Source organism: Falco punctatus (assembly GCF_963210335.1).
Source record: "Falco punctatus genome assembly, chromosome: 5".
Classification (NCBI taxonomy): Eukaryota; Metazoa; Chordata; class Aves; order Falconiformes; family Falconidae; genus Falco; species Falco punctatus.
In genome coordinates, this window is record NC_137584.1 from 80,899,195 (window position 1) to 80,923,742 (window position 24,548).

General features: G+C 48.1%; 1 protein-coding gene across 3 annotated transcripts in view; it reads left to right on the forward strand.

The window, feature by feature from the left end:
* The first annotated feature begins 7,537 nt into the window (after positions 1-7,537).
* The window catches only part of TSNAX (translin associated factor X), a 42,333-nt gene continuing 25,322 nt past the window's right edge, over positions 7,538-24,548 (forward strand). Inside the window, exon 1 of one of the 3 annotated variants that reach the window (XM_080388895.1) lies at positions 7,538-23,693. In XM_080388895.1, the coding sequence (XP_080245021.1) occupies positions 22,638-23,681 (1,044 nt within the window). In that variant the 5' untranslated portion in view covers positions 7,538-22,637 and the 3' untranslated portion in view covers positions 23,682-23,693. The remainder of the gene's footprint in view (positions 23,694-24,548) is intronic. The other 2 variants (XM_080388896.1, XM_080388897.1) reach the window with 2 other exon arrangements.

Sequence of the window (24,548 nt, forward strand, 5' to 3'; positions counted from 1 at the left end):
TTATCTACAGTTTACATGTGGGGCAAAAATTTTGTCAGGGGTCAAGCTTCATGTATTATTTTCAAAAGAGATAACTTAAAAAATGGGATTGAAAAAGGAAAATTTTACTCACTCTGACTTCTGATAGCTCAGCCTCATGGTTAATATCAAAATCTCAGTTACTATACATTTGAAAGAGGAATACTTAATTAGCTGTTTGATTATTCTGGGGAAAAAATCTGTAAATACAAAAAAGAGGCTGAATTTTGACTAAGCACAGTAATTTGGAGCCAACAAGGCTAATTTGGGAGAACAGTCTGTTTACAGGAGAATGAAAAATGAAAGCAAACCTTTTTCCTGTTCACAGACTGCATATTGAACACACTGGGCTATAGATAAGTTATTATTTGATCTCAAAGACCTTTGATATGTAATCTTTAAATGTTTTTTTTCCTGCCAGATGAGTTTCAGAGTTAAGAAAGACCTTTATTTTGTTGTTACAAAAAATAATATGGAAATGATAATATAGGAACACTGAGCCATTGCCCTACAAGATTATCATCCCTCTGCCTTCCTGAAAGTGTCACGTAGATAACAATTTCTTTAAAGTTGAGGGAGATGTGCTTTCCATGCCAGAATAGTACTTCTTTCAGCATGCAAAATTTTTATAGTAGAGTTTTAAAATCAGAACAATATGATCTTCAATGGGCTAGAATGTATGATACAATGTGCTAATTGTAAGGTAAATTACAAGGAAAAAAACCCAAACCTGAAACTGATGACAAATTACTTGGTCATATGTATGGCTTTTAAGTACACTGTGAGAAAACATGTACAAATGGGAAGGGATTTCAAACAGTAGCATGCATTAGCTCGCAAACACTTCCCTTTGCTTTTTTATTACACTGAGTAAAATCATCCTAACCTATCCTAGCCTGCTTCAACCGAATGGTCTACTGCAATCTCAAAGGCCAGAGTGGAAAGAGTTCTCTTCATGTAAACAAACCTGTTTACACACACATGTGAAGAGTAGTCACTCCAATGTTGGTGTAATCCCTCTCAGCAGCTTCACAGGAGCCTTAAGGCTGTACTCTTGAAGTGGTGCACACGTCGCTGAGATGTGTACAGTGGTTTGCAGAATATTTTGCTAAGTACTGAAATACATTGTTTGTAAATTGGCCTGGCTGCATGCTGTCTGGTGTGAGAGTGTCTGAGAAGGACGGGAGAGGCCAGAACCTGTTTCCAAGTGGTTTATTGACTATTAAACTCTTATAGCCAGATAAAAGCAACAGCAAATAACTTGACGCATGTGTTACAACAGTGCTCAGTCTCACTTTCTCCCTCCCTGCATCATATTTCCTATCTAGGTCACTGTGCTGTGCGAGGCTGTTGGTTTACCAGATAATGTTTCCACACGTTGACCCAGACATGGTGATGACAGGCACGTTTTCAGGCTGTTTATGCAAACCACCAGTGTCCCGAACCTGCTCCTGGCACGTATTTTACCTTCCTTGCTGGTTTGATGCCTGGTATGGCTTGCCCAGCCTTATGGATGAAATTGGCTATACTGACATCTAAACAGCTTTGTAGATAAAGCCATCTTGCCGTCAGCCTGTCAAACATAAATTCCATCACTACCCTGCAACTGCTATGTAATTAAATGTTCTCCTGCTAGGCATACTCTGGTTTAACGAGTTTTATGAGTCATGGCAGCAACGGGAAAGGAGAGTCCCCAAAAACAAGAATGGGCACAAACACCCCGTTGATAATCATCTTATTTAGAGAGAGTAAGATTCTCAGTTATCCAGAGAAGCGAACACCAGGTCTCCTCGGATCCCTCGGCAGAGTATCTCACATGGATGCTCACTAAGGTACCCAGAGAAAGTGATTTTGCAGTTCTGAATTACATAAAACTTGGTAGTACAGCCGCCTGCAAGGAAGTGGTTTATTTTGAGTCTGTGGCATATTGGTTTGAGAGTGCTTGAGAAGGAAGAGGTGAGAACTTGCAAATTCTGCGCCCTTATATAAGCTCAACCCCAAACCCATCTATACCACAGGACATGTATTACATGTATGAGGAGAGCATGTCCCTCTCCTTTTCATTGCCAGGGCCCAGAAGTCAAGACCCAAAGGTTTAAAGCGGCACTGAAACAATTTCTCCCTAGCTGCAAGCGACTAGATGCATGAAAATCACTGGTGTAAGAAGGCAGCTCAGTGGCACCACTCTCTTAGAGCCCCGCTGAGGCATGGGCATGCATCACTGGGACCATCCACCCCCCCCTGCTTTCACACCTTGTTTCAGCAGGGAGGGACTGTGCCCCCAGCCATGTGCACAGGGTCCTGTGGCGTTGCTTGCCCCCTGGCTGGACCTACGTGCTAGCTGTAGAGAATTGCCAGGGCAGGGAAGAGGCTGTCAAGGAGCGTGTGGGGATGAGAAAAGGTTGGGCACAATTGGAGCTTCTCTGACCAGACTCACCGTCTCGGTATAGCTCACACCGAACACAACGAGCCATGGAAAGCAAATGTCAGCTGCCTTAGCTTCTGGGTGCGTGGGGAAGTCGCCACAGAGGTGCGTAAGCCAATCTTGGAAGTCCAGCTCTGTCGGCTGAAGAGATGCTGCTCTCCCCACACTCAGGCACAGGCACCCCCCGCCTGCTTTCCTTGACCCATTTACTATCAATGAACTAGATGTAAGCAGACCTTGTGTTTCAACTGCTTGAGCTAGCACGGCTCGCTTCGGCTCCCGAGAGCTGGAGGAAGCACATAGGAGCGGTTTTGCTGACAAACCTGGGAAAGCAGTGCTGGTTAACAGGAGAATGGTGAGGAGCCGGGGTGGGGTAGACTGGGGCATTAACCCTTCCACTACAGCTGGAAGAAGGCTTGGGTCTCCAGCCTGGTTGTGGCCATGCAGCTGCACACAGGCTCTGGCTGCCCAAGCAGGGCTTTCAGAAGGGCTGTTCCTTCCCTTCCTCTCCCCGTGCCACTCCAGAAGGTGCTGCAGCTGCCCCAGCAAGCCTGCCTGCTCCTCCCGCGGCTGCCCTTGCCTCTCCCAGGACTAAGCGCTGCGTCCTCACGCAGGGGCTAGCCAAAGCATGCTGAGCTGGTGCGTCTGGTGCTTGCAGCAACACACAGCATGAATGACAGGGCTCTGTGCTGTCCCCCCGATGGGACAAGAATCAGCCTCTGCTGCAGCCCCTCTACTTACCTTGCCCTTTTACCTTAAGCTCTTAATCTATCCGGGTCCTGTTGCAAATGCTGAATTAAACCCTTAATACCCCTGAGCAGGGTTGGAGAGTTAAATCAGATGAAAGATTAGGGTACCTGAGCGGGATACATGCTTGACTAAGGGTCCTGAGACTAAAACTAAAGTCCCAAAGTTCCCCAGTTAGCTGGCTATATCCCTGGTGGTGCCAAGACTTGCTAGGCAGCTGCCCGTTTGAGATGCCCGTCCCTGTTCATAGCCAGAGCTGCTGCTCTCTGGGCAGATTGGCACCTGCCTGTTCAGGACACCAGTCTCAATTTGGTGGGCATCCTAACCCACCAGCAGGAGTAAGTAGCACACAAAATACTTTGCAAAACCCTGCAAACCTGAGGAAGGTATCTGACCTGCAGCAAGCAGTGGGATTCACACAGCCTTCTGCTCCAGACACAGCTAGTTTCTTGCTTCTGCCCTTTTCAGTCCTCCAGGCAATTTCTGAGGTGGCCACCAAAGCACATGTTTGAGGTGCTGGCAGAAGAGCGAGGCCTGTGCAAGCAAGAAACATGGTCTGTACACGAGAAGCATGGGAGGTCTGGCACGCAGCACCTTCAGGTTGTACATCCCAGGAAAAATTTAAAAACCAGTAAATAAAACTGTCTGCTTGTTTTGGCTCAGGTGACTGGAGACTGAGACATGGTAGTGTGAGTTAGTATAATTTAATTTCCATTTCTCTGTCTTTTATAAGCTGTGAAGTTCACGGTAATTTTCTGTATCTCATACAACTTTCTCAATCTTCGCAAGCTTCAGTTCTGGTCTCTTGTTAAACCTTGATACAGCCTTGCTATTTTCAGATTTGCAGGCTATTTTTGGATAATACCTACAAGACATGGTCTTTTTTTAGCTAGCCTCACAGCCAAAACTGTGCCAGACTCTCCTTCTCTTACACCTTGGTTGCTGCAACATCCTTTCTCTGGTTGTGAGACCTATACACGTTTGCCCTGCATTTATTTATTCACAGGGCTGCTGCAAAAGTTGTTCTCTTTGCTTGCCATTTTGTCACCCCCTTCCACTGACCTTATCTCAGCAGAAGTACTCAACCCAATTTATAGAAGCCCATTTATATGTTGGCTGATGGCATTAATCTGTACGTGCAGATGGAGTTATTTGCACACACACAGCGGGTGGAACGATTTTGCTGTGCCTCAGGTTGCTGCAGGAAGGAGCGGGAGCCAAAGGCGTCCTGGTGCTGCGGCAGCCCTGAGCACCGCACACCCCTCAGGGCCCACCACGAATGAGCTAAAAGGTCACTGAATCACCACCAGCAGCTGTTTGTTTCTAACACCACCTTTCCTGGTGTCCCAAGGCCTCAGCGCTGGTGCATCGAGGATATGCACCACTCCCAAGCGTGTGCAAGAGTGAGGAGCCCTGGGGAAAGGTGGCTGCAGGGTGCCAGAATAGCTCTGCCACCCCCAGGGCAAATTCCCCCTGCCCACAGCCTAATTGCTGTGAGCTCCAAGTTGCCTCAAGAAACAGGTTGTCAAGGGGAGGCTTTAGGCCAAAGGACCCGATTTTCGTTCGTAAGATCTGTAGTGGGCCACTCGGAAGCAATCTGCGCATTCAGATAGCCCAGAGCCCCTTCTTCCCTGGTAGGTCACCTGCTAGGATCCTACACAGACCCTTTTTCCTTCACCAGCTCTCCTGCCTCTTCTGAGATGTTGTGCAAGTTATCTGGGGGCTTATTTAAGGAACAGTACTGCACTGATCTGCAGTTTTTCTAAGGTACATGCTATACGTAAGGAAATACTGTAAAGCTGCTCTCAACAAGCACAGATTGAGTTTCCTCTAATTTTAAACCATCAAACACAGCTGCTTGTCTTTGCTTTCAAAGCCTTCCAAGCCCATCTCCGTCCTCTCTGCGACAAAATACAAGGTGAAATCCCACCTTCAAGAAGATGCCCCATACTGCCTCATACTTAGATTTTATCCCTGCACCTTTGTGCTCCCTGTCACGCTGCCTTTCACTTTCAGGAGGTGCTCCCAATGAACCTCTGCTTCCCAAAAGCTCCTTAGACCCGTCCACAGCCAAACTGGCCATGGCAAGGCTGCTAGTGTCCCAGTGCCCCTCGGGCTGGCCAGGCAGTGATACCGCAATGCTGCTGCATTTACAAATAGGTATGACACTGAGTGGCATCCCACACAGAACACTGCTCAATTTCTCTGCGTACTGCAAACAAGTTTAACTTGGATCTTAGAAATTTAAATAGACATATAGAGGCTCTGGGTTCATGCAGATGGTTATACAGAGAGCTTAGGAAATGAGGAACCCAAGCGTGACAAAAATAATGAAAGAAAATGTTCTAAATCTTTTTGTGAATTATGTTCTCTTACTGTCATACAGAGTTTGCCTTGCAGGCTAATCTAGGGCATCAACCTACTTTATTTTGTTTAAAGACAGTAGTTTCTTTATTCCCCAAACCATATTCTAATGTTAGTATTTTACAAAATACAAAAATTTAGACATTTTAGCTTGTCTATGCTAGAAAATGGTACTGTTATAACAATGCAGAAGTAATCTTCCCCACCTATTGTGCAGACAGCATAAAGACATTTTATAATAGAACAGCAATTCCCAAATAAAAACTGGGGGAATTTTAGTGGTATAAGTCACCTCTCTATCATCCAAAGTAGGGCTTTTGCCAGTATAAACTAGTTTGGTTACAAAACATCACAGTTCTTACTACAATTATTGTACTAGGAAAACTAGTAGATCCAGACTGCCTACAAAAACATGGCTGCAGCAGCCACCAATATCCTGAGGACTTGTTGCGCCAAAGGGAGTCCAGTCGTAACTCTTGATTTCATTGAAAGTTATTCCAAGAATGACTTCGTCCCACTGGACTGGATTCCCTTTCATAACAAGAGCACAAAGTGCACTCCTAGTAAAATTACCTATTCCAGGAAATATGTAAAAAGTAAAAAAAAAATTTTTTTTTGTGGTTGGGGGAGGGACCACGGAGTGAAAATGAGTAATTTCTGTATTGCTGCAGGAATTCCGCCACTCCAGTAAGTATCCAACATCCCACCAGCATGCTGCCTTCCTTATTTTGCAGACTTGTGAGATTTTTGCAACTCCAGGTGGCCTCTTTTTCCCTTCTAGATAGCACAGCTGGGCCTCACAGTCAACACAACAGTTAACCAGCACCTTTTTTTAGCTTGATAAATATATCTGCATGAAGGCATTGCGTGGCACGTGTGAATCCAAGCGTGGCCAAGGTGCGGGCCAGGCAGTGCACAGCCCAGGGCTGAGGCACACCGGGCAGGAGGAGCTCGCTCCCTCCTCAGCACGTCAGCGGTGCAAATTTACAGCACGTAGGGCACGGCAGTGTTAATCCCGCTCAGCTACGCCATAGCCCAGCCCCATGCTCTGGTTTCCACCAGAGCTCTGGTAGCCTTGTGGGGGACATGCTAGGTTACCTGCGAATGGACAGCTTGGGGACATCCCGGGCACCTGGCCCCACGCTCAGCCTGGGCACTCCCCACTTCGTGAGGCTTATCTGAGCTCTCTTGCTATCTGCTCTGCTGTCTTGTGACTTTGCTGAGCCTGACAGAGAAATAAAAGCACCATCCTTCTTTCATCAGGGGAGATGGAGCTGGTTCAGGGCACTGAGGCAGCAAGACCCAGGGAACGCTAACGTGAGTCACAGTTGGGTCTCACCATTGGCAAAGTAAGCAGCTGGAAGGGTGGGAGCTTTGCTATGTATTTTAGCTACAGCAGAACTTGGGAAGCTGGAATGGGATGGTACAAAACTACTGTCCCTGCTCCCTCCTCTGCCATTACTCTCTCCTGCCATGGTAGTAAGACAGCATGCCCAGCTCTCCTAGGTGTTCTGCCAGCTCCCTGTTCCAGCTCAGCAATTTCCATCTTCCCTTGAGTGGTGTGAGCCAGTCCCAGTCCTGGCCTTTCATCCTTGGAGTGGCAAAAGTCAGCTTTGCCAGCTCAGCTGAGGAGCCCAGAGAAACGGCTTTGGCCAGACAGACCCAGCCAGGTGCCCTGGAGTGCAGTGGTCCCTGGATCAGCTCTACCAAGCGCTACGCACAGGCTTGGCATGTGTTGGTACCTTCACATGATCTACGCCAACCCATTTTACTTCATATTGCAGCAGCAGTGACTGGACCTCACCTAAGAGGATGGTAACATACTAAAACTCATTTAATCCAGGCCTTTGCACTTGTCAATCAGATGCTTTGCATGCAGCCGAATGGTGCTCAGACAGCATAGGCAGCATTGCCTACCTATGCAGTTTCATGGTTTTTTATGGTTGAGGGACGGACAAAGCTAGAGGGCTCTAGCTTTGACCATCATCGCTGTTCCCTCTTAGGTTTGGGACGCCTTTTAGAGATGTTGCTCTGTTGCCAGGGGGTGTGCAGCTCCGCAGGACGAATGACAAGGAGAGCCTGCTTCACAGGCTGGCTTCTGGCAGGTGTTTCACACGTGGTCAGCTTGGACCCGACTTTGCATTAAACATGACTCGGAATCTGTCCCTCACCGCACTGGGCACTGCCTAGGCCCATGCATCTGTACAAACTGCCACCATATGTGCCAACGACCCTGCTCCGGTATCAGAGGCTGTGTCATCTGGAGTGTTTTACTCCCATGGAGAATCATGCCTTGGGTTTCTTTTCACTCCCCTGCTTGGGTGAAGGGGAGTTTGTTTTAACAGGTCAGGTTGAAAACTTGGACAGTTTAGGAGCTGCTTCACATGCAGCTCAGCTGTCCCATCTCAGCATCCCGAGGAAGGGGAGAGTGGGCAGTGAGGCACGGACACCCTATGCTAAAGGACTCGGCCTGTGCGGATGAGTTAACCGCCTTTGCCTGCTTTTGTAAAATACTGCAAGGTTCGTGCATCTCACTATCTGCCCAATGCATGTATTACTCATTTGTTAAAAGCCTGCCAGTTATTCCCCTTCATCTGTAGCACGCAACTGCTGTTTATCCTAATTCAGCGTTTGGAAAAATCTTGTCACCCAAATTATATTAGCAGAAGGTAAAAGTAAGCACGGAGGAAACAAGGACAACTGCGTATATTCCATGTGGGTAGATTACTTGTTCTTTTCCTGTGGAACAACTGTGGATGTTTTTCTTACTTTAAAAGAAACAACAACGCCCCCGCCACCAACCAACCCCCAAACCTCTAGCTACCTACGAGCTTCAGCTACACAAGCCATACCCAGCTGTGTGCACGTAGCTGAGTGACGCCCCCCCCAGAGCAGGGCACATTCCAGTTGCTTGGGTCTTTGGGATTAGCTGTCCCTTTCATCAAGTTGGCTTGGACTACTGTTCCTGTTGATCATGCAATGCAAATCTTCCTGAGAAAGACTCTCAGGCTATTGATTACAAAAGATAGCCATTTCAACAACGATTACATGACAAAATCCAAACCCTCGATGTTGCAGGCAATTGTTGCCATAGATAGGAACTGTTTATTGATAACAGCCAGATATAAAATTATGCATCCTTTACACGAAGCAATGTTGATTATCTAGTGTAGCAAGATGAAAGTTATCATTTATGCCACTTGGGGAAAAGAGCTCTGCCAGAACGTGGGAGGACACACGTTATCTAACATCCTACCTAACTTGTAGTGGCTGAGAGCAACACGCAGGAGAATTAGGACATTTCTGCTTGTGAAACATCATGCCTGAGAAGCAGAAGGCTGTGAATTTATCCCCACCTCATTTTAGGTGTCTAAATGAAGCATTGGTGTCAGCAGCACAGTCGTCCTGGGCACCTCCTCAGAGAGAGACGCAGTTCAGATTTTAGGAGGGATGAATTGCTTTCTGCAGGCACTTCCCTCTCTCCACCACAGCAGCCAAGCTCCCCTCACCTGGGAGGAGTCCAGCTGCAGGGTGGCAGAAACACTGCCCGAAGGGAAGATACTGGTAGTTGTTTGGGGTCACTCTTAAGGAAGGGAAGGGGGAATGTCAAAAGGATTGGCTCAGGATTCCTCTGGTGGGGGCAGAGCCACAGCCAGCAGCAGTGTGTACAGCAGATCCTGTTTTCTCCAGCCCAGAGGTGTGCTCAGGAGGGAGGTTGTGCTGGGACAGTCCCCATGAGATAAGAACCTCCTGTGATGCCAACCCTGAAGCTACGCTGATTTACACTAGGATGAAAATAGCCCTCGGAGGTTTTACACTAGCGAAAGGTCAGCCAGACGGGGACAGCAGGGCCAACATATAAAGGAGCGGGTGAAATAGCAGCTTTTCTCCCTATGCACTGGAGCTCTGCTTTAAAGATAGACTTCTGAACTATTTATTGGGACAATTGTGCCAATTTCCTCTGCCTAGGAACAGGTTTACCTCTGAATGCCGTCACCATTAGAATAGGTATTGGACGGTTTTGAGGAGCCCTGGGCTCCGGCCAGGATTGTACTGTGCTAACGGAGATTAAAATACAGCCCTGTCCCATATCCCCTGCCTCACATGAGCTTGCTCACAGTGTGTTCCCTGCTAACACTTTCCATGAAAACCGGCCAGATCCCCTTATCAAAACCCATGGGACTCCTCGGTGCCAGCAGACCTTGCATCCACGTGAGCTGCACAGATGGACAAGTTCAGTGCACCTCCTTGATGCCAGCATGCGCAAAGGAAAAGTCAGCTTTTACTTTCCGAGCAGATGCCGCTTCCCTGTGGGGCAGGGGGACACCATGCAGGTACCCACTCCTCTGCCACAGAAAGCTGCTGCCAGCAAGGAGGTGGGTGAGCAAAGAGGAGGCGGCTTCAAGGAGGATTTGGAAAAGTTCCAGTTATTGCAAAGCCAGTACCATGCTGAAGAAAAAAGGCGGGTGGTTCAGTAAACCTGGCATGGCCAGCAGTGCCAGGGTGACAGAGGGCATTTTCCTGGCGGTTAGCCTTGAGCTTGGGGGGTGGTGTGTGTGCAGCTGCATGGCAAAGGAGTGGAAAGTGTGCGTTGCTATGAACACATGTAGAAAACTGGTCCCCAGGACATGATCAATGACTTTGGAGGTCCGAGGTGCTCCAGATGTGTTGATGCAATTGACAGCTCACAGTCCTACTGCCTGATCCACAGTCTCCTCTGCCCCTTCTTCCAAGAACCAGGCTTTGGAGTCCACAAATACCAAAGAGCACTTCTCTGATGTGCTTTAGCACTTGGCCATCCACCGTGGTCAACATACTGTTTTTAAAGCAGATGGGTCTGAGACAGGTCATATTAAACTTTTCAAAGTCCACGTTTCTTTCACCCAGTGAGCAAGGTGGCTGGCCCACTACGGTAATGTAGCCATATCATAGATAATAAACAGTAGCTGCATGCCTCCCCTTCCATCTCCTCTCTCCATAAGCCTGTATGCACCTTCCTGGCAACTGCACTGGTGGTGTGTTTTGGCCAGACCTGGCACTTGCTCTGGTAGGTCACCACAGCCACTTGTGCTGCCACAGCCAAGAGCATGGCATGCTGCAGCCCCAGGGCAGGGGCAGACAGCAGTGAAGTGGCAGCAGCAGAAATGCCACAGAGGGACTCAGCAACCTGCCTGCCACGGAGCCTGCTTTTTTCCCCGTTGCCTTGGTGGAGGAAGCACCTGGGCTGGAGAAATGAGCCATTTAGCTACTGCCTAAGATCAAAATGAAGAATGCCTTTGGAAAACCGGCAAGTATTAAGCAATGCCCGGGGCAGCTGGAGAAATAGATGTTTTGCACAGCACTGTGAGAAAAGGGAGCGACCTTCCTTGAGGGCTGGGAGACAGACATTTAAAGATTTGCCTCCCAGTCTGTGCAACCGGTGAGAGACCGGCTGTTGTAAGACCAGACTCCAGGAACACCTTCCTGGGACACCACTGGCAGCTGCTCTTAGGACGGGAGTGGGGACAGAGGTGGAAGCTGTTTCCTTGGAGCTCTGAGCCTGGCCTGGGTCACGGCAGGCAGCCGTGTGGTACAGGCTCTTTGGAAACTAAGTACACCTCACGCCGAAAACCAGCAACATTTGCTGCCGTCTTCCTCTGTGGAAAGCCTGTTTGGTCATGCCTCTAGTAACAAGGAACTTTCCTCTAATTTCAGGACTCAGTCTGTTGATGGCCACTTTGCACTCAAATATTTTTGGGTCACATTGTCCTTCAAGTGGAATAGTTTGTCTTTTACCTTCCTGTCCTCCCACGGTGTTTACGGAGAGAAATTATAAGGTCTCTCATTCTTTGCTTTGCTGAAATTCTTCCCGTGTCTTACAGGACAGGCTGTCTGTTCCCCATAATTTTCCTGGACATCTCTTCACAGCACCTATTTCAGTTTGAGGGCTTTCTGAACACAGAGCTAACTGGAATTGTATACAGTATTCCAGATGAAGTTTCTTGGTGCCTTTTTTACAATGCCATTAGCATAATTTCCACCTCTTTTCCGTCCAATTTTTACTACAGCGTTTGACTCTATTTATGTAACTTCATCTCTCAGTGATCTCTGCCTGTGATATCCATAACTTCTTGAGTACCAGAAACACCATCCAGCTTTCTGATGTTGACAGATTTCATCACACATCAGTCACGTTTCACAACACTCCTGTTTTTTTAATATCTAAACTGTCAGTAAAAATATTGAAAGCCCTAAGACCGGTCTTTGTGGAACCTTGTGGAACCCTCTCATTCCAGCATAGCACCTTTCCAAGGTTACTTATCTTCTTCCCTTCAGGCAGTTCCTCACCCATGTACAATTTGCCTACTAATCTCCATCTTCTCCAGTTTGCCTTTTAATCACGTAAGTAGTGGCACTGTATCAAATGCTTTACTGAAATCCAACAAGTAAGACCTACCATGCTTCCTCTGCCAAAAAGGTTGAGTTATCACATCTAGGAAAGATAATTGCTTAGTTTGACATGATCTGGTTTTGAAAGACCCATCTTGCATCTTATCCTGTTTCCCAGCTACTTATTACATGCAATTTGTAATTATTCATTCTTCTAAATTTGTTCTAAAGGTCTCAATACGCAGTTGGCAGGTATCTGGTGAGGACATGTTCCTTACACTTTCTCATAAATCAGGTATGGGATTTCTGTGTGACAGATCTAAATAATATGCTATGCCTACTTGTGCTTTCATCAGCTTTTAACATGGTCTGTTTTTATATCTTGATTTATCAGTCAGGTGAGTGCTTGCTCCTGAAGGTGTAGGCAGATTCACTGACCTTATTCCGATCCTTTTGTAGAGGTTTTATGTGTTTTCCTGTATTTTATACTTTAGTTCTCAGGTTGTGCACTGTGTGAGTGCTTTATGCCTTCGGGCTCTGGGGAGAACAGGTTGTAAAATTTGCAGAGTTGCTTGGTCGACTGAAGAATATAAAATTAGTGTTTGAAAGGGGAGAGCAAAACAGCCAGGGTAAATGCAGTGTTTCTCCTTGGAGTCACTCAGGTTCTCTGAGAGCTGCAGTGCTGCAGGAGCAACTCGGTGTCAGGGGAACACAGGAATTTGTTTTCATCAGAGAGATGCTTTCCCTGCCAAGCTGGCAGCAGCTGTAGGTGAAGCCTTAACAGGGAAGCACTTTCATAGTCCCTGTGCTAGGAGGGGAGTCCTCCATCAGTGACTGACAGAATACTGACCTTCACCTTCTGTTCCCTTTCCATCTCCCTTCTGTCATCTTCACCCCACCCCCACCCCCCACCCCCCGCCCCCCGCCTTGTTTAGGGAACTCTTGTCTGTTTGGAACTACAGTAATGTTCTTCACAGTAATGTTCTTCAGAAGCTCTCCAAACATCTCATCTTTATTCTCCAGTTACCAAGATGCTGGATGGCAGTGAACACATATACACCTGAGGATTTTGCACGTTGCAAATGCAGAATTCACAAGGTGAGAAAAACAAGTATTGTGTAACGCTCAGTTTTCTGGGACAGCAAAGATAAGGTTTCCTTCAGTCCTCAAGCTTGTTTCCCACAACCGTTCTAAGGATCACCTCCGCAGCCTGCTCTGAGTTACAGGAGATTCTGGAGGAAGTTAATTCCTAGCTTTCATCCTGCATCAAGCCTCCATAGTTCATGGGCGTAACATCCAGTGAGCGCTCTACCAGTTAACTGATCCACTGTGTTTCATTCACCACGGGGAGGGTATGGGGGGTGGAGAGATTCCCCCCTGCCCCGAGGTCAAGCATCTAACTTAACAACCCTAGTGGGGCACAGCCCAAGATAAGAGTTAGAGGGGATGCTGATGGCCAGCCTAGTGATAGCGTTTGCAATTTTGCAAGTGATCCTGGTGTTGGAGGGTGTGTTCCCCAGTCATGTGAGGAAACAGCAAAGAAAATACCTATTTGCAAGGGTGAAGGGGAGGTCAGTGACATGAGCATTGCAATTACTTGCTGGTATGGGGCCCCCCAGTGCTCTCTATACAGGAGAACAAAGGCACTAATAAACTGGAAAAATATAGCTATGGATTTAGAAATACACCAAAAGGTGCCTTCTGCCTTTTAAATTCCATTTCAAATTTCCTGCAAACGCACTAAAATTTCACTGCTATGGCTACTTATGGGATGGTTAAGGCACAATAATTCATATTTTCAAAGGTGCTGTCTACTTGTACTTGAGATATTATTGTTACATATCCAGTCTAATCCACTTCTTATGCTGCCAGGAATATAAGGCAGATGTCTGTCATCACCAACCAGTTCTACCCCACATCAGTCCCTTGAAGATGTTCAAATTGCTGACTGGCGATGTAGTTGCTTTAGTCATTATTCTATTTCCTCACGTTCCTCAGGATCTGTCTCTTCTTTCCTCTCCATGTTGAAACAGGGCTTGTTGAAGGACCTGGTTATCTGGCACTCTCAAAACATGGCCAAGGTCAATCTGTTTTCTCCACTGTGCTGTTTGTACAGCTGTGGGTAATCACGCAGGCTCTGAACCCTCAGCATTCCTTTTGCTCTCTGGCTGCTTTATGATCACTGTCCCCCGCAGGCATCCACATTGAAAGTGCTTTGATTTCTGAGGAATAGACATGTTCTTCTAAGACTTCAACTTGTACAGGTGTATGTGTAATGTATTTTTAATAATGGTGGCTCAAAAGAGCTTACAGGGAAGCTTAGCATTGATGCTGGTGACTTCCATAAGGGACATAGTCTTGTCATAGAAACAAAGATTCCACCCATTTTGATATCATATTCTTAGACCAGTGCGTAGAGCTGTGTGTGTCATGTATAGGTATCTGCAAAAGACCCCTGCTCCGAGCTTACTCTGTGTTGTGTATTACTCTTACATAGCCTGTGGTGAAATTAGAGACCATTGATAAAGGCATTTAGCATTAAAAAGGCATTAAGATTAACGTTTTAGTTGTTACAGTTTTCTAAACAAATATTGATTTTCTGGGATTTGTTGATATAGATTTTCCTGGAGGACAGGAAAATAAAAACGTCATGCTGACTTTTTAAAGATGAAGTTATAAATGCACATCAAACCTTTATTAGTTTGCTTTCTGGGGCCTTTGCACTGTGACAGAACTACAAAATGTTCAGTCTGTAATGAGCACAGTTGTATTATCACAGAATCATAGAACGGTTTGGGTTGGAAGGGACCTTAAAGATCATCTAGTTCCAACCCCCCTGCCACGGGCAGGGACACCTTCCACTAGAGCAGGTTGCTCAAAGCCCCGTCCAGCCTGGCCTTGAGCACTTCCAGGGATGGGGCATCCACAGCTTCTCTGGGTAGCCTGTTCCAGTGCCTCACCACCCTCACAGTGAAGAGTTTCTTCCTAATATCTGCTGTAAATCTACCCTCTTTCAGTTGAAAGCCGTTCCCCCTTGCCCTATTGCTACAGGCCCTTGTAAAAAGTCCCCCTCCAACCTTCAGGGCCCTGTTAGGTACCCACAGGCTGCTATAAGGTCTCCCCAGAGCCTTCTCTTCTCCAGGCTGAACAACCCCAAGTCTCTCAGGCTGTCTTCATAGGAGAGGCATTCCAGCCCTCTGATCATCTTCGTGGCCCTCCTCTTATGTTGGGGTCCCCAGAGCTGGATGCAGTGCTCCAGGTGGGGTGGCGTAGATCTAGCGGAGTAGAGGGAGAGAATCACCTCCCTTGACCTGCTGGCCACGCTTCTTTTGATGCAGCCCAGGATTTGATTGGCTTTCTGGGCTGCAAGCACACCGTGAGTTTTTTGTCCACCAGCATTCTCTAATCTTTCTCCTCAGGGCTGCTCTCAATCTGCTCTCTGCCCAGCCTGTATTGATACTGGGGGTTGCTCTGGCCCAGGACCTTGCACTTGGCCCTGTTGAACTTTGCGATGCTCGCTTGGGCCCACCTCTCAAACCTGTCAAGGTCCCTCTGGATGAGATTCCTTCCCTTCAGCGTGTCAACCACACCACACAGCTTGGTGTCATCAGCAAACTTGCTGAGTGGTGCAGTCGATCCTGCTGTCCATGTCACCAGCAACAATGTTGAACAGTACTGGTCCCAGTACAGATCCCTGAGAAATGCCACTTATCACCAGTCTCCACTTGGACATTGAGCCACTGACTAGAATGAGTGTGACCATACAGCCAGTTCCTTAACCACCAAAGTGGTCCACCCGTCAAATCCATGTCTCTCCAGTTTAGAGACAAGGATGCTGTGTGGGACAGTGTCAAAAGCTTTGCACAAGTCCAGGTAGATGACAACAGTCACGCTTCCCTGATGATGATTTCAGTTTTCCAGACTGAAGCTGATCACACAGCACAGCAGTCAGGGAGAGCAGGGCCAGAATTTTGGAGACACCTGGTCAAGTAACAGACTATGGCCAGGTCACAGCATTGGCATGTGTACGGTAGATTCAGCGAGGAGGTTTTCAGTCTTACCATCCCCAGCATCTTCAAGGTCATTACCCATGACATAAAATTGCATTCTTAAACTAATACCTCCTGACAAAATCTTCTCCAGCACATTTTCAATGGACAAAGATCCGCAGCACTACTGTACTCCATCTACTTGTCTTTAATGCTTTGTGCAGCTGCTATGCAGAGCCGCCTCAAACCCTTCCCCTGAGGCCCAGGATAAACATTCTGGTTTCTGTGACTGGACCAAACATCTTTATCCTTTTGGAGAGTATGAGAAGGCTCACGAGCCCCCTGTGGCACAGATGAAGCAGATAAAGTGTGTCAGTGGCATGGCAAAACATTGTTCGTAGAGCCCCTGGGTACAAAAAGGCAGGACTAACTCTGTATTAGCATTTAAGCCACAAGGTGAAACCTGGTCAGTACTGATCACTGTGACTCCGTGGAGCAGAAGAAACTTGGATAAAAGTAGCAGTTAGGTGTGGGAGGTATAAAGCTATGTGGGAAGGTAGATGGAAGACCACCAATACACTTCAACTCCAGCAACGGCTTCTTCAGTGCAGATCTGTAAGTGGCACCCCCTGCTCCTGACCCCTTGTAATATGGTTGGCATAAGTAATGTAATTTTATAAGGCAAATGGCCATTCTCTGTGACCAAGCCAGTCATGTATCAGTCCCTTTTACCTTCCTCATCAGGCCTGGAAGGTCCTGCGCACCAGGCAGATTTCCTCTCCCCCTCCCTATCAGCCAGCCTCAAAGTTCCTGACAAGGTTCCCAACTACTCCCTGCCTTACCAGCTTTTAAGGTTCCAGACACCTGGCCAAACAGGCTGTGATGACCCCATCACAGAACAGGGAAGTGTAGCAGCACACAGAGCACTGTCTATAAAATCAAGCAGTTACAAGTCCTAAGTAGGGCTTGGACCACAACTGCTGCTGAACAGCAAAACTCATGATCCCCAAATGGTCAGGGATGCCTTCACCGTCATCTGCTTCTGCCAAGAACTGAGTGAATGACTTGCATTCTTTTACATGTTTTGAGTCTATATGATGATTTTTATATTGATACTGCAAGGCAAATATTAAGACCAATCTGCAGAGGGTCCAGGTGATTAGGAATGATAAGGTAACCAGTACTACACTGACTGATCACAAAAATCCTGTGCTATTCTGGTCATAAAATCATATGCTATGCTGATCATAAAATTGTGTTACAAATTAGCTTTAATTGTAACTACAGCTTAGTGCAGTCATCATTCTGCACAGGATCCCCATAATGCTGGGCAACAAAACCCATTTCATGTAAAATCTCTCCTGGCCCAGCTGGGAATAAATCCTCTAGAAGTCCCATACAGATACCTCGTGCAGGCGTAGCTATTTTTGCAGCAAGGGAACCAGCTTTACTCTGGTGTAAATATATCAAATATCTCATTCTCCAATCTAATAAAAAGCAACATATGGCTCTTCAGCCCTGCATTGTGGAGGGGGTCTACTAAGCAGAGTGGTCAACCACAGAGAAAAACAGTCTGACAAAGTCAAAGAAGGTCCCTGAGACCAGCAGTACCAGCAGAGTGCGTGCTCAGGGGGGCACTTGTTAATCCTCGTTTTTTCCCCCATAATCACCGTAGCCTCTAGGCATGCACCAGCCCCTAATGTTAGCCTTGCAGAAGCCAGAGGGTTTTGCACTGAAGCATGTAGGAGGGATGGGTGTTTAGTTTGTTTCTTTATCCCGCAGAACAAGGGAAGCTTCTTGTTGGGGTTTGGAGTCTGTCACTGGGAGTGGTTAATATGAGGTGTGCACCATAGCTTACACGAAGAAGGTTCCCCTAACCTGTCATTTCTTGTGTGGGTGTGTTTTGCCCTGGAGCAACCTTAACTGCTTTTTAACAGAACTTTTTGGTGGGAATTGTTAGGAAAGCATTTCTCTAACTGCCTAAGCCTTGCTGTGTTTTTTTGGCCCTACCTATACCGCAGCATAAAATATTCTGTACATTGGGAATTCTCAAGACTTGATAGTCATCTCAATAGCACCCAATTTAAACAGCATTATTCCTGTTTTACATTGGCATGAATGAGGGTTTTCCATATATAATGTAATATTTTGCCTCTCTCAGATGTAGACACCAACAGTATTCTCAGACTCTTTCTTATAGAGGGTTAACTGCTGATGAACCAGATTAAGCCTTTTGCTAAGAGCCATTGTCACCAAACCGAAGCACTAAAGAGGACCAAGAGGGTGAAGGAGAATATGTATTTGGCACTGCTTACCCAGGCGGTACTGAGGGTCACAGGTACTGAAGAGCATCTGAGACTCTTCAAGGTTGGTAGGGTTCAGAGAAGAGACTTAGGTGTGCGTACAAAAAAAAAAAAAAAAGCAAAAAGCAAGTTCTGCTATTACACCATCGGCTTTACTATTTCTGATGAGAATTGCACCTTCAGGCTCCCTCACTTTTGTTACTCCCATAGCTGAAGGGAATGTTTTTGTTTTGATTTGTTTGCTGCTCTTACTCCACCAGCATCTCTTCCTAAACTGCAGCTAGCAACTTCAGCCCATACATTTTCTTTGTCCTGCCACTATTGCAGAAAATCACAGCATTTCATCGAGTGGACCAAACTGAAGCAGCTAGAAATACCGTATCACTTCAGTTAGAATTTGCAAGGGGCTCAGGCATGGAGAGGGGCATGGAAGAGACGAGGCAGAGAAGTTAGTCTCTGCACTTCGCTTCTACTGAATCAAGGGTGTTGGTGTTGATGTAGATGCAGAATAAAGATATTCTCACCTTGAATTCCTCCAAAGTAATTCTTTCATGTGGTTGCCTCAGTAGAATGAAATCTTTATGAAATAGCCAGCACACCCACCCAGACATAAACCAGGCACTAACTGTTCATGTTTAGAAACAAACTTTCCCCATGGGTTCATTATTCATAGGCGGTCACTTGCCAGTTTTCCCTTGCAAGATACAAACTAAACATTAGGAATAAAGGCAATGCACAGTTGGGTCTCTTTCCACACACACACACACACCCAGCTGGGTGTTGTAGCAAACCTTTAGGTTCTCTCTGTCCCTCTCTTTTCCACTTGCTCATTTACAAGTCAGCTAAATCGACAGGGCATTCCTAAAGTCTTCCTGCAGATCCACTCAAAGGCTGCACCATGGTGTATTAGCAGTTGGTGTCTTTGCTGCCTCTTCCAAGAGAAATCCCAAATGCTACTGGCTGAAAAACATTCGCAGCTTTCAAACATTATTCCAGGAAAAGAGGAAATCATCCTCCTGATCCACCCTGCCAAGACTAAGGGCATCTCTGTTGTCTGAGAAACATAACAGGTTGTTGTTACAACAACTCGAGACCAGCTGACCTCCCACTTCCTTTTGTCAACCAGCTGCAAAACTCCTTGGTCATGTAACAGTCTCAAATTGAACATCTGACCCCAGTTTATGCAATTCCCCTGTGACTGTTTCGTAAGCTTTTTGTCACTTCGCTCAATTGTTTGTTAAAAGCATTCACAGTTACATTGGCTAACGTGAACGTTTCAGTATGACAGATAACCCTATGGTTAAGCCCTCCATCCCCAAGGCAACCTCACAACCTTGCTCTAAAGACTACGTCATATCATGAGATAAAACGAAAACCAAAAGGTTACACAGAGATAATTGCAGCTCTAACTATCCATAGTGCTACTGCTTTATAGAGACTTTAGGAGACATTTCCAGGCTGGTTATTTAAACACAGGAGGGCATTGCAAAGACAGCATTTGTCTCTAAAGCTCTACAAGCCATACAGGTCCAGGAAGAGTACACTGTGAGCTCTGCCAGTAAACCCAGGCTCCTTGAAAAGCTTCCAAAGAGCTACACAGAAATGATTGAGGGCATAAAGATATGGTAATTTCATGTGTCTGCAAAATCACTTGGGCCCTACCTCTGTACAACTTCATTACTTGAAGCTGTAGGTGTTACAGCAGCTCCACTAGTGTGGTCCTTGAGTTGGACCCACCACCACTCCTATGTCTGCCCTTTACGGTGTTCAACTGAGTCGATATTAAACTTGGGCTTTTCCAGAGAAGGAAAGATTCATTCTCCACTCCCTTGAGCATCATTTCAAGGTAGTCTCTGCTGACAACACTGCAGCAGAGCAAAAGCCTCACTGAAGAATATTGTGTAGGAGTGTTACTAAAGTAGGTCATTGCCCAAAGCGGCAGGCTTCAGGGATAAAATGAAATAAGAAGTTCCTACCCCCGATGGTGGTTGTTTTCAGTTGGCTTGCCCACTCATAAAGGCACAGATGATATCTTGTCCACCTACTCATGCTCTGCCCTCACAACTGTGAGTCTTAAAAAACATTTTTTTTTTCCATATGAAAGTTACTGAGTTACTGGTCTTGTCTTAGGATCTGGAGCACAGTTGTATGCAACTCATATGCAACATCTCAGCGTGACCTTAAGTCTCTGAGGAAACCTTGTTGGTTTGTTAGTTTGTTTGGGGTTTTTGCCCTACCCTAAATCCTGGCACCTCCTTTCTCTTACTATTTTCTTCCTCAAAATGTTGTTATTCCTCCTTCACACTTGTGCAGCTGCCATTCTCTTCAGGAATAAAGAAAACATAACTGGGAGGGGGAAAGGTATAATTATCCACTAGAAGAAAGATACTGCAAATAACCTGTTGCCAAAGAAGTTTATCACTGCCACATTTAAATGGACTGCCTCAGAAAAAAAAAAAAACCACCCCAGTTTTTATTCACGACAACATCTTAGGGATGTCAAGCAAGTTGCTGAATATCTCTGGGCATGTGCAAAGTGTCCCTGAGTACAACAGAAATCAGTGGAAGACCAAGCCTCCACTCCCCACAATTGGCCGAGAAGTCTCCACTGCTGGGAAATATTCAAATGCTAGTGCTCTTTCCACCATCCTGTGACACTGACATAATCAAATCTACTCTACTTTTTGTCCAAATTGCTGCTGAAAACAGGGAAATAGCACAGTATTAAAAAAAAAAAAGTATATGTAGAAAAGCAATTTTGTACCTCTTCTAAACAAAAGGCTGTGCTTAAATGTGTGCAACGATAACACTGACACAAATAATTTCACGTTCTGATCTTGCTACATAGAAAGCAGAAAGCTCCTGTGCAGCTGGTAGGGCAACAATCAGCTGTTGCACAACTCAGTATGCAGATCAGGCCTGAGGAAGTTCTGCCAGGATCCTCTGTACTGTTTTTCAAACGTGATTAATATCTGTTTTCTTAGATTAGGAAATTGGAGAGAGGTTTTGTTATGCTTCTGAAAAATTTTGAACACTGCACAACAGAGTCATATGTTCTAGATATTTGGAAATACCAGGTTTTAGCAACTCCTGCTTGGCTGTCTAGAGACTGTTTAAAGCTCCTTGTCAAAGCTTAACTCCTCCACTATCTGACTTAGGTGATTTATTGTCCTCCTAAATCTGTCCACAGATTCATCTGGTATTCAAGTTTGCTATTAGCTGTATTTGTTTACTTGTTAAACACAAAGGCTTGAGCCAGGGCTAGTGTCCCTGCTGTGCTAGAACTACCAAAGGCCGGGCTCTACTAACATTGGCCTCTGAAGCATTCCCATCTCACAGCTGGGCTTATCTGGTTTCTAGTAAGGTGCAAGTTCCACCCAATTTTTTTTCCCTAGTCAGGATGTTTATAATCACTCCTGGAGGCTCTTTCCCTCTGTCAAATTGAATCGACCAATTGACCAACAGATTAAAAAATTATTAAGGGTGGGGAGGAAGGACTGACACACACGCACACCCACACACAAAAGCTGCAAGCACTCCGCCTTTGTGCTCATGTGAGCTGTTTCCTTGGGAATCCAGCTACTAAAACAGGCAACAGCTGTCTAGCAGCAGAGCAACAAGACTGATGATTTGCAAACTTTTTGGTTTTGGGATTTGCAACACCCATGCCTTTTTTAAACATGTTAGAGGAACATTATCAGGATGCAGTGTAGGAAAGAGAAGCACAAATAGTCCAGTGGGGCAAGATTTTTGTATTTATCACCATAAGAACTGAAGTGTCATCATGTGCCCTGGGTGGAGGGATATGTATTTACAGTGTGCATCCATCTCCCTTGTGCTCAATCCTGTGATGTCTCCTATGAACACTCACACTACATCTCTAGCAGAGGAATTTTTACCAGGCCTGACAAAATACAGGATGCAAATAACCTGCGTTCAGGAAGTGACAGTCCCAAACCAGGTCAGATTAGTAATCCACAGCCCCTCTCTCTCTGCCTGCAGGCCAGGGACCTCTATTCTCTGGCTCTGTGGCTGCTGCCTCCCCTGTGGAAGCAGCTACATCAGCTGCTTCTCAGATTTCTTTTCCAAGTATCAGGTGGCTTCACTATCAGACCTTTTTGGTATACAGTTAGCGTCTCCAGTTTCCAGGCCCTGTCTTGCTGTCAGTTAGCATCCTCTCTGGCCTCCTTCACCTGGTACACCTTATAGCTGGGTGCTGTGGGGCCCTCTCCATACTGGGCACTAAGGGGAATAGCATGTTCCTTGGTGTGGCTACTCTGGGCCATTGACGTGCTCCTGTTCACCTCATGTAGAAGGAAAGCACCATGGTCCTGATATGCCAGGGAAGAAAAGAGGCTGTAAGGAGGCAGAGAGTGGGTAGAGGGCCTGAGAGGGAAGGGAGGAGGGTGAGGGGAAGGTGACATGACAGTCACTTTCTGTGGGCCCAGACTGTGGAAAGTCACAGAATCACAGAATCATTCCGTTTGGAAAAGCCCTTTGAGCTCATCAGGTCCGGCCGCTACCCCAGCCCTGCCAAGCCCAGCACTAACCCACGGCCCTCAGCACCGCGTCCACGCGGGCTCTAAACACCTCCAGGGATGGCGACGGCACCACCGCCCTGGGCAGCCTGTCCCAACGCTTCACCACCCTTCCCGGGAAGAAATTTTCCCAATGCCCAACCTAAACCTCCCCTGGCGCAACGTGAGGCCGTTTCCTCTCGTCCTGTCGCTCGTTATCCGGGAGAAGAGACCGACCCCCGCTGCCTACGGCCCCTGTCAGGTGGCTGCGGAGAGCGATCAGGTCTCCCCTGAGCCCCCTCCTCTCCAGGCCAACCCCCCCAGGTCCCTCAGCCGCCCCTCACAAGGCTGGTGCCCCAGCCCCTGCCCCAGCCCCCTGCCCAGCTCTGGACATGCTCCAGCCCCTCCACGTCCCCCTGCAGTGAGGGGCCCAAAGCTGAACACAGGGGTCCAGGGGCGGCCTCACCGGTGCCCAGCGCAGGAGGATGATCGCCCCCCACTCCTCCTCCGCTCCACTGGCCGGGCAGGGCGCTGGCGGCACACGCCGGCTGTTAGCAAGGGCAGCGGGCAAGTACCACCGGGACGCCACCGCTCCGCCAGCCAGTCCCGGTCCGACCACTACATGTCCCGTCGTGCCGCGGGCGCGGCAGGCCCCACGGCGGGGCGGCAGGCTAGCTGCCCAGCCACTCGCCTGCTCGGAGCCCGGCCCGGCCCGCGGCGCTACCCCGCCCTCCCGGGCAGTAAGGCCCGGCATCGCCCTCCGCGCCGCTCGAGCCCCGCACCGCGCCTCCCGCGGCGGGCCGGCGCCCCGGCTGTGCGGCGCCCTGCTGTCAGGCACCCGCGCAGGCGCCCTACCGCGGCGGTGCGGCGGGGCCCTGGCGGCGGGCGGGGTGGAGGCGGGTTGCCGTCGCGGGGAACGCGGCCTGGCTCGGCGGCGGCACCGGGATGAGCGGCAAGGAAGGTGACGGCGGCGGCGCGCGTCCCCGTTCCCCCCTCCCTCCCCTCTCCGGTCCGGCGGCGGTGGGAGCCGGCGGCTCCCCGGTGCGCGGCGCGGCTGCGGCCGCCGCAGGAGGCAGACGCGTACCCCGGCCCTGACGGCGCGGAGCTGCCCGCCGCCGCCTGGTGCACAGCGGTATGGGCGGGCGCCTCTCGGGGCGGGCGGCCGATGCGCCTCCTGCCGCCGCCGCCGCCGAGGGGCGGTCCAGCCGCAGCCGGCCACGGCCGTGTGGGCCCACGGCGGCCGGTTCAGCCCCCGGAGCCGGCAGGAGGCGAAGGCGTGAGGAGCCAGAGCCCGCGAAAGCGGCGGCGGGGGCGGGGGAGCGGGAGCGCGCCTCCCCCGTGAGGCCGCGGTGCCCTGCGGCTGTCACTGATCTCTGCCCTTAGCTGAGGGGGGCTGCTTCATCAGGTGTTATCGTCCTGTCACTTGGGCTTTACAGATACGTCTGCAATTCTAGTTTTAGAAATCTTCATTCTCGGTGGTAAAGAGGCGGCCGGGCCGGTACAGCCAAAAGCGGGGTGTGTGTTAGGTCTGTGAAGCGGTTGTAGTGGTGCCATGGCGCTCGCCTGGGTGTTGGTTTGGCCTGGGCAGTCACAGAGGCCTCCCTTCGGAGCGGGCCTCCCTTCAGCCAGAAATCCGGCTCTGCCGCAAGGAAGCTGGCCTCTTTATTTTTCAAACTTAAGCCTAAGTTACAGTTCCTGCAGCTGGTGGGGTTCTCTGATACCCAAGTTGGTTATTCACTGGAACTTCTTCTCTATTTCTTGCATCCCCCCACCACACGCCTGTTTTTTCCTGTAGGTCATTATGATGTTCCCAACT